General features: G+C 55.3%; 1 protein-coding gene across 1 annotated transcript; it reads right to left on the bottom strand.

Annotated features, from left to right (window-relative positions):
* Positions 1 to 3478: 3478 nt before the first annotated feature.
* On the bottom strand, positions 3479 to 8464 carry PROX2 (prospero homeobox 2). The gene is made up of 2 exons (XM_068683206.1): positions 6250 to 8464; positions 3479 to 5974 (listed from the first exon to the last, which is right to left on the bottom strand). Exons 1-2 carry the CDS (start codon positions 7696 to 7698, stop codon positions 5807 to 5809), a joined length of 1617 nt encoding a protein of 538 aa, XP_068539307.1. The 5' UTR covers positions 7699 to 8464; the 3' UTR covers positions 3479 to 5806.
* Positions 8465 to 10047: the final 1583 nt, after the last annotated feature.

The following is a 10047-nucleotide window of genomic DNA, read 5'->3' as shown; positions in this document are numbered from 1 at the left end:
AAAAAAAAAAAGGTGTTAATGAGGTTTCTGTGTAAAACCTTTCTCCCTATTAATCTCAGTGCTCCTTTATTTTTATTTGGATTTAGGATGTGTGTGCGTAGGTTTTCTATATGTAGGGCCTGATTATTTTTTTTTTTTGTAACACCACGTTTTCCTTGTCATAACTCCATTACCTCTGCTTTCTGATTTACACCTGCAAGATATGAGTTACATCTACAGTATTTGCATTTATCCATCCTCTCCACCTTCCTGTCCCCCATCTCTCTCAGCTGTTACCTTGTATGTCTGAGGATCCTTTCTCAGCTTTAGCTCCCAGTGTGCGTTGTTGTGCTTTGGGTGTGGGGCTCTTAACTCTGTGGTCTTTTTCCAGTGGAAGAAACCACTCACTGCTAGCAAAGACGTGAGCGTTCAGTAGTACTGACTAAAGACAATTGAACTGGCACAAGAATGCCCCTAGGACAAGGTCTGGGAGGTGGTGAACAGAGTTGTGCAAACTCTCCAACTATCAAAATCCTTGGATTGCTGGAGCATGTCGTAGGGACTGCGCAAGCACCTGTAAATACCCCAAAAAAAGACTTCTCCAGCATCGTTTGTAAAGAGAGGAGCTGCTCTGCAAGGACTGTTGCTGCTGCTACTTTCCAGAGAGCAACTTTGGCGGGGAGAGCAGCTGGGGGGCTCTGAGGCTGGGGCTCTGTGGTTTCTGTAACGGGCCCTACAGAAGCACTACGGGCACTAAGATCTCGGCCAGCCTCCCGACCGACTTAACATTCAACACCTGTTAAGAAACAGATCTCGAGTTGCAGTTGGGATATGCCTCCATCAGTGCCGGCTGTGATTCATGACGCAGTTGAAAGCAAAACTTGTTTTTGCTTAGCCAGTGAAGTGGCCCCAGAATCGTGGTGATCTGAGTGACTCGGTACCGTCAGTAGGTTGCTGTGTGACGAGCAGTGATGCAGACAGACTGTGGGCTGTTAGAAGGCAGGAGGATGGCCGCTGGTGTTTGAGCATGTAAGGAAAGAAATTGCTGTCTTTTTGTTTGAATTACTCAGCACGGTTACATGGAAACAAGCTGACACCAGCTTGGGAGAAAGAGGATCCTGCACTTCTGTCTTGGTTACTGGAGAGTTCACGTGGCAAGAATTTCTTCAGCACCAAGCACGTGCTGTGCCGCTGCAGCCTTCCCCATAGTAGCTGCTCAAGAACAATGTTCAGAGAGAATTCCTTCCAGAGTAAACGCACCCCTTCTAAACATGAAATGCAGGCATCTGTATGAGTAGACCCACCATCTGCAAGGACTTTGTTTCCCTGCGTGGCATGCCAGGTCAGATACGGAGAGCACTGCTGCCTAGTCACATTGTGGGACAGAAGATGCTTACACAAGCAAATCGTGTCTCCAGCTAAGTGCTGACATATGGCTGAGTACTGTGGTGTCACTCCTTTACTTTCAATTACTAAGCAAAGCTCCGTGAAGTTCCCAAAACAGAACATTTGCCACCAATCAAACACTGCTGCTATGGCTTGGGAAGCCAGGACCCCATGTCATGAATAGAGGTCCCTCAGCAGATGGACCGTGCTGACCGCGGTGGTGTTTCCAGCTGCCCCGTGCTGCTCTGCCAGGCCCTGTTCTCACCTGAAACGTCTGCTCTCAGTTCCAGCAGCTGTTTGTGACAGATTCACATGGCTCGATTGCGCTGGCCAGCCCTGAGTACAAAACCCGTTTTCTAAAGGTTCTTCTGGGGCACCTGCACCCTAGCCAAAGGGTGTGTGAAGAGCATGGTAACAGGCACACGGAGTTCAGTGCCAGCTTCGCCATGCTGTGCTTGGGACGTGGCCTTCCACGGAAGAAATGCAGCAAACTGAGAAGTCTCAGCTGGGCTATGAACTGTGAAAGCTGAGAAGATCTGGTTTTGCTGCTGTTCAGCCTCAAGATCCCAGCCTACAACACTTCCAAACATGAACAGATTAAATTCTGCTTCATAAGGGTTGCTCAGGAGAGGAGAGTGCTGTGGCTTTTAAAAATCTGGTTTATAAGGCATTATCTTTTTGTAACTGTAGCTACTCTTCCTAAAGTGTTTTATTGAGAAAGAGCCTTTGTAATTGTTTCTGTTTGAGCACAGGCTGGGGGCTCAGTAGATGTGTGGATGGGTAGGGCTGGCACACTTCTCCCTTGGCCCTCAGTTCACCTTGTCTGCAAGAGATGGTCCTTATTTTTTCCTGTTTCTTACTTACAGACTTGGCAACAGGAAAGGGAAAATGTTATGTTCTGAGACCCCCGTGAGAGCTTTTTAAAGAGAGAGGAGTATATATATGTATATCTGCATATATGTTTTCAGATGTTTGCCTTAGCTAGTTTATTAAAGTAATACAAATTATTTTTTATAATTTCTGTACTTTGTGTAAAGCTGTGGACAACACATGACGTGTTTTGGGAAATACAGTAAAACACTTCTCACATTTCATTTTTTTTCCTTGATCTTGTATTTTTTGTGCTTTACTTCAAGCTTTTAACTTCACTGCTTGCTTTTAGCTTCTTATTTTCCACAGTTGTGGTAAGACAAAAAGATTGAACCTGTTCCTTACAGGCTGACACTTTTAAGGCTAATCCTTCTTAATCTAGTAGAACAACTCCAAAGAAAGCTGTAAAAGCCTGGGCAATAAACACCAGCGGGGAGGCTGCCGGGTTTGGCTCATGCCAATTAGGCTTACTGCTGTGTGCTTGCAGTTGCTTAGTACATAACGAGAAGTAGCCCCAGAAAGCATTTGTGGTGCAGATTTTATTGGAATAGCAAACCCAGGAATGGTGTTTGATGCTCGTGTGCAAAGTGAAAATCACCCTCTGAACCGCTGCTCGGGAGTGCTAAAAAAACAAATGGCTAAATTGGGGAAGTAAATGGAAATACTGCAGAGACCGGCGGTAGGTGTGATTGCTCACTGTGAATATGATGACAGGGATCTCAAAGGGAGAAAAAATGCTCTTTTTTTTTTTTTTAAAAAAAAAAAAAAAAAAAAAAAAAAAAAAACGCTGCACTGTCCATGATGGGTATTTGAGGGCAGGGCCTTTCCAAGGACTTCTGCTTGAGCTGGGAACCTCTAGGGCTGGTTCAGTCACAGCAAATGGGTCCAAGCCGCTCACAGCAGTAAAGAAAAGCCTGAGATGTTTCATTGCTCGTCAGAGTTTCCTCCCCAAGCTATTATGGCACGTGGGCTGAATGTTCAGCAGGGACTTCCTCAAGCTCTAATTGTACACGAGTACTGAGAGTTGTATGTGAGTAATGAGAGCCCTTGTCATAAGTAATAACATACTCGAGTACTAAGGGCTCTCAAGATGCAAATGTGGTCGCATCTCCCTCTTTCAGCTGCTACAGGACACTTAGGGGCCCAGAGGCAAGGGAATAGCAGTATTTAGCTCTCAGTGGTCTCTGCAATCCTTAGCTGTGTGGGCTGGGCATCTTGCTGTGGATGGATTGCAAATGTAGAAGGACAGCCCTGTGGACCTGTTCTCAGAGCAGACAGTTACTGGTGGCTCTGGGTATTTTTTTTTTATTTATTTATTTTTTGTACATAGCACAGGCATTTGGATAGGTGGAGAGAATGGACTCTTCTTTTAAAAAAGTTGAAAGTGAGTCAGCAGGAGGTGAGTGCACTGCCCCCATTGTTTCAGTGGATAATTGTGGAACTTGCACAGCCCACCCACGCGTAGGAGTCACTACATCTCTTCCTTTTCCCCCCAGCCCTGTAAGTACACACACTTTGCTAATAGAAATCCCCATGTGGCAGGCACCTGCTTGTCTTCATTTGAAAAATGCCTGCTGTGTTTCGGGCACCACTGGGCTCTACGAAAATACATTCGTGGTGTCACCAGCAGCACTTCTCAGGTGATGGATGCTTGAATCCGGCCCCCATCAGCTTTGGGATGAGTTTCTCATCCTCCTGCTGGCTGCTGTGTTTGCAGCAGATTGACTTGAGGCTCTGGGTGAGGTTGTGGGTTTACATGAGCACGTTTGTTAGCCAGGGTGGCTCGGCCCCACAGGAATGCTGGCAGCAGCAGTAAGCCCTTCTCTCGTGGTGTTATTTTTTTCCCCAGCAAAATGTATGAAATTCCCAAGGTAAAACGTTAGAGGAAAAGTTATCAGATAGGTCTCTAGGGATGTAAAGTCGCAACTATGCATTTATTTAAAAGTGGATGAGTAAATTTGGAGTTGGGGAGGTAAAACATACAAACCTCAAGCAATCAACATACAAACACAGGCAGGAAATGTGGCTAGCCCCACGTCTGGTGGCAAAGGGCCACGATAAAACTGCCCCTGTTTAGGAGAACCCATCCTGCCCGGCCGTGGCTTCCTTACAGGCACCCAGCCTGCAGGATTGGATTTTCCTCGCACCCTGCAGCATGTCCAGCACCGTCCTGACCCCTTCCCAGCCCTGTTGTCCCCAAGCCTTTTGCTCAGGGATATCGTTGCCCGTACACAGTCGCATGGTTTCTCCCCTCTCTGAGCCTTCCTCCGGCTCCTCTTCACAGCCCTTCCACCAGGTGTGCTGCCTTCCCCCAGCGCTTCCTCTGCTAGGACGGGAGAGCCAAAACACCTCACCTGGTGGAAAAGCAGCTGCTCAGTCCCAGCCACAAGGAGCAGCGATGTCCTTTTGGCTTACACTTCTGCAGGAACAGGCCAGCAGGAAGAGTTTGTGATCACTCCTGGGCAGCTCCACCAGAAGCCACGCTGCCCGGCTTCATCTCCACAGGGCAAGGGGCTGTCTGTGCCAGCCGTGACACACAGTTTTACATCCCCGAGGCACAGCCAGCCATTCTCATGGGCTGCTTGAAACGCTGGAACTCACCAGATGTTTTCTTTGGACGCTGCTGTGTTGTATCTGGACCGGGCCCGAGGAGTGCTGCCGGGGCGGGCACGGTGTGCTGGGCTGCCATGCCAAGCAAACTTTGCCCACTGCTGGGACCTCAGCCTGCTTTATAAACAAAAACAGGCTCTCTGCCCTGATTTGCAGCCCTCTGGAAATGAGGAGGAAGGTGGCTGGTCCCGGGGGGAGCTGGAGCGGGGCCTGGAGACCGGCCATTTCCCAGGCTCCAAGCTATTGGCTTCCTCTCCCTCTGTCCCCTCTCTGGCACCGGGTTTGAGCAGCCAAATAAAACACACAGCATAAAACCCTGGTGCCTGGGGTGAGCAGCAGACCTCTCCCCAGGAGGCTGTCTTTTAGGATGGAGAGAAAATAGAATAACGGATGCCAGAAGCTGTGCCCGGGAGATGTCCGGCACAGCCACCAGCGGTTACCCCAAAACTTCTCAGCCCCCTTGCACGGCGGATCAACTGCGGAGCAGCTCCTGGGAGCACCCCACGGCTTTAAACACCTCGGGGATGTGGCTGTCCAGTTTGGAGATGATTTTGTAAATGGGTTTCTTCCAGGAGGGGTCGGCATCCTTGCCCGCCCTGACGGCGCTGAAGAACTCCCGCAGCGTCAGGCTGGCCACCTCCAGGAAGCGCCCGGGCACCTGCGGAGAGACGGGCAGGGGGGTACCGGGGCGGGTGGGCACCGACGGCCCCGTGCCCCAGCCCGCAGCCCTCACCTGGAAGTCGTTCCCCTTGTTGTAGTGCGTGTTGAGGGCGCGGAAGAGCTCCGAGTCCCGCGAGACCCGCAGGGCTCCGGCGTCCGCGACGCCCTCCAGCAGGGCCTGCCGGGCGAACTTCTCCACCTGGATGTAGTAAAACTCGCGGAAGTTGCTGAACCATTTGATGAGCTGGGAGGTGATGCAGCGGCTGAACTGCCGGGGGTGAAGGGGAAAGAAAAAGGCGTCTCAGCAAAACCAGCGCCAAAATCCCCCCCGCCACGGGTCCCTCCCGGCGCCCCGCAGCCCAGCTACCTGCACGTCGAGGAAGTAGGACCTCAGCAGAGCGGAGCTGGGGTAGCGGGTGAAGAAGAACATCAGCTTGGCCTTCTTCAGGTGGCCTGGGGTCAGCGCCTCCTGGGTGCGTCTCAGGGTCAAGGAAAGCCAGCACGCAGCAGCCCCGGGCTCTCCTGCCCAAACCCATCCCCACGCCTGGCATCACGGGGCGGCTGAGGCTGGCAGGGACCTCTGGAGGCCACCAGGACCACGTCCAGATGGCTTTTGAAGGTCTCCAAGGACGGAGACCCCACAGCCTCTGGGCTGCTGGCGTTTAGCATAAAACAGCACAGCCCAGTTGGATGGGACCCCCAAAATCATCTCAAATTCTCCTCAGACCAGGCCCCAAAGGATACGTGGGTGGGGGCGAAGGGCGCCCCGTCCCCCTCCGCCTCGCCGGGGCCCAGGGGCAGGGGGCACCGCTGCTGCCTCACCGCCGACGGCCGCAGCCTGGGGGCTCCCCAGTGAGGGTCCGGGGCCTCGGGGGGACACCTCTGCGGGGCAGGGGGGCTCCCCCAGTGACCGTAGCCCAGCAGCTGGCCCAGCAGCTGGCCCTCCTGCGCTGAGGGGACGGCCGAGCCCAGCGTGTACCCCACAGCGGGTGCCTGGTGGGGGTTTCTGAGTACCGTGGGGCTGAAGGAGCTGCCCTGAGGGCCCAGGCTGTGCCCTGAGGGCAGCGATGCTGCCTCAGGTGGGGGTGAGCCCAGTGCGCCCACTGGGGATGACTTAGCGAGGGGTTTTCTGCATTTCCCAGCAGGAAAATGCTCCCCCCTGGCAGCCGCCCCTGGCCCCGGGTGCTGCTGCAGGAGGTGGCCGGCTGCCTTCGGCCACACGCTGGTGAGGACAGAGTCCACCACGCGGGACGTCACCCCGGCCAGCTCCTGCTTCAGCGCCTGCGAGAGGACCCTGGCCACTGAGGGCAGGCCGCCCGTGTCCTCCTGCGTCCCCTCATCCTCCCGCGTCCCCTCGGGCCCGTCCGCCCCTGGGGAGCTCCCCCAGGGAGCAGCTTTGTGGGGGCGGCGGGCAGCAGCGGCACCGTCCCTGCCCGGCCTGTCCCCAGCCTTCCCAGCCAGCTCAGCACCTCCCTGGGGCTGGGCAGCGTCCCCAGGGTCACACACCTGGGAGAACCTCTCCTGAAGCCACCTCAGCTGCTGCTCCAGAAAGCAGAGCTGCTCCTTCAGCTGCTGGCACCCCGCAGCATGGGGGCTGCCCCCGCTGGGCGCCCCTCTCCCGGCCACCCCCACGCCCCGCTGCGGCTGGGGCACCCTCGGCTTCCTCCTGCCCTCCCAGGACATCTCGCCGCCCTTCTCCCTGTCCTGCCCCACACCTCCCTCCACGCCGGTGCCGGGGGTTTGTGGGGTCGGTGGGAGGCTCATGCCTTGGATGATGCTCTCCACCCTGGCCCGCTTGGCTCGGAGGTGCTCGTCTGAGAGCGGCTCCCTGTCACCGGCACCGGGCACAGGAGCTGGGGCACGGGTCCTGGGGAGAGCCAGGGCTTGTGCTCCTTCTGCAGGAGGCACACCGAGCTCGTAGCCCTGGGGCAGCCCCACTGGTCGTGAGGAAGGGAAAAGGGTGCAGGGGTCCAGGCTCCTGCTCACCACCGTGTGGCTGAGGAGCTGTGACACGAGGGACGCACCGGGGGAGGACAACAGAGGGTCCCTCTGGAAACAGGGCTCTGTTTTCAGCCCCTGGCTGTGCCCTGAGGCAGCAGGGTCTCTGCCCTGCTCAGGGGCCCTCCTGCCATCCATCGGGTCTTCTTTCCTCCTGGACAGTGGGGGGCTGCCCTGCAGCTGGTAAGGGATCATTTCCAGTGACGGGCTGGCAGGCGGCCCAGGCACTCGAGGTTTCGGCCAGCGAGAGGCACGGAGCTGAAGAAAGAGCAAGAAACATCACTCGGCAGGACCGGACACAGCCGCCCTCCATGCACGTGGACACAGATTTTCCTCCCAGATTCCCAGTGCATCCCAAATCCCTCGCAAAACCCAGGGGAATGAGACACAGAAATCTCCAGGCGCTGTAAAACACGTGAGCTCCTGACAGTCAGCATTTATGGTGCCTGGAGCCCACTTCAAACATTTTGGCCCCGAATGTGAGGATTTCCTGCACCACAGCCGTGTCCCTGGGAAGGGTTGGAGATCCGTCTCACCGTGCCTTGACTTCAGCTTCTCCATAACCACTGCAATGGCTTTAAATACAAAGCATCTCCCCTATCCCCAAGGAAACGGGAGCCTCAGGAGTACGTGCAAGGCACGGGCTCAGGGAGATAAGCAGAAAGGGAGCGCAGAGCTGGGCTGGTGGACTCCGGTACAAGGGCGGCGAGCACCAGAGAGAGCCCTCCTCCAGGTGTGCCTGGGCAAAGGTGCTTTCAGGTGCTCCTGGGCACTGGCAGGGTGCCCGGGCTCAGGGACAGCAGCCCTGGTGGAGGCATTCATGGCACGTAGCTGCCAGAGCCCCAGGGACACGGAGATGGGCAGCACCTGCCTCCCATGGGAAGGGTCTGGGGACAGGGACAGCATGGTGTGACCGCTGGGATGCTGAGGCTACCACAGCACGGGGCTGCCAGGAGCTTGTTAAAACACGGAATAAAAGGGGTGGGGATGGGGATTACCAGGGAAGAAGGAAAGTCCTGAGCCAGCAGCCCCAGGCTTAAAATTGTCATGCTGAGTGCGGGCGGGCAGCCACCTCCTCCACTCGCTTGTTCTGACAGCTTCGCAAAAGGAGGAGTGAAAGCTCATCTCCTGGGCCGTTACGGTGTAAAAATCCCTGTGGGATGCTTCCTCATCAACCACGTTACTTAGCAGTAGCTTTCCATACCTGAGGTAGGACGCTTTATGTCTTCTCCAGGTGTCTTTAAAGTGCCTGAGATTCTTTTTCCTATGCCCAGAAACATCTGATCATTTTCAGCCCTATTCATCTCCAGTCCCACGACTGTTTTCTCTACAGCAAGTCCTCCAGGCTACCGAGCAGTGTAGAAAATGTTTCTACTCACTGTTTTATAGCAGGTTGCCCTTCTTTGAACAGCCCTTTACTCCAGGATGGTGTTCGGGAGAGTAGCTCGACCTTTTGTAAACTGCACATCACAACTCATCACCCCAGCATGGGTCCTCGGGCTTGCCCCTCCTGTAAATCACCGTCCTGTCATCTCAGTACCACGCAGACACTGCTCCCCTCCTCTGTCACGCCTCTCCGAATTTTCTCTGATGATTTTCCATCCACTGGAGAGGCAGCTCTCTGCGCAGGGGGAACTGTTGACTTCAATCCTGCCACCCCGAGACCTGCAGCCAGCTTTGAGCTCAGTGCTGCTGCCAGCTCCCTACTCAGAAGCTTTCCAGCCCCGGGAACCCAGGGCAATGGATTCCCCACAGACTCCGAGCTGCCAAAGAGCTCTCAGCTTGGCTAAGCCTTCCAGCACCTGAGCTGCTGCCTCCCCACACAGATCTGGGGAGTGGGAGCAAAACCCAGAGTCCCCAGCCACCACAGCCCCAAGGAGAGGCTGCAATTTGCTGCAGGCACGGGAAGCCTCAGGACAGAGGACAGGAGGTGAAGGTGAGGGGCTTCCAGGCATTGATTTGCATCCAGACCCTGCCAAAATGTCCTGCCCAGGAGGTCCTGCCCCATGCAAACTGCTCCCGCTGATGGAGCCCTTTCCCTGCCGAGTTAAGAGATGGGTGCTCTTACAGCCAGCCTTCACCAGCGCTGCCTTCCGAAATACTAAAAAGAAGCTGTGGCTCCTCTGAACTGAAGAAAAAGACCAAGGAGCACAACAAAGCTACTCAGAAAAGCAATCAGGCATGTCCTCCCCGAAATGGGAGCGACCCCACACAGGTTTCCCAGCTGTTCCTTGCTGGGAGAGCCAGGCACAGAGCAGCCTGCTGCCCCCCCAGCACTGCAAATCCCCCCCGAACTGCCCCATCCCCTCTGCCTCCATCCAAGGACCCCAGCCCGAACTGCTCACCCCCCTCTGTCCCGCTCACCTGGGCTGGCCGGGCACGGGGAGCGCTGAGGACAGCGTGCTGGGCGCTGTGGGATGCCGGAGAGGCCACCCCGGTGCGTCCTCCCGCTGTGCTCAGGTCCTTTAAAGAGGGAGTGGGGTGGCTGGAGGCAGCCAACCGGCTGGGAATGACTCCTGAATATGCAGATGGACGTCCAGGGGT

The sequence above is a fragment of the Anas acuta genome, chromosome 5 (genome assembly GCF_963932015.1).
Source record: "Anas acuta chromosome 5, bAnaAcu1.1, whole genome shotgun sequence".
Classification (NCBI taxonomy): Eukaryota; Metazoa; Chordata; class Aves; order Anseriformes; family Anatidae; genus Anas; species Anas acuta.
Note: the sequence above shows the minus strand (reverse complement) of the source record. Positions and strands in the feature narration are given on the sequence as shown.

What these genes read in the sequence shown, in the direction of transcription:
- PROX2 (XM_068683206.1), bottom strand. Translation starts at nt 7,698, where the DNA reads ATGATCCCTTACCAGCTGCAGGGCAGCCCCCCACTGTCCAGGAGGAAA. An exon ending in CGCCCTTCGCCCCCACCCAC is followed by an intron (nt 5,975 to 6,249) that starts GTATCCTTTGGG and finishes AGACGCACCCAG; the next exon opens with GAGGCGCTGACCCCAGGCCA.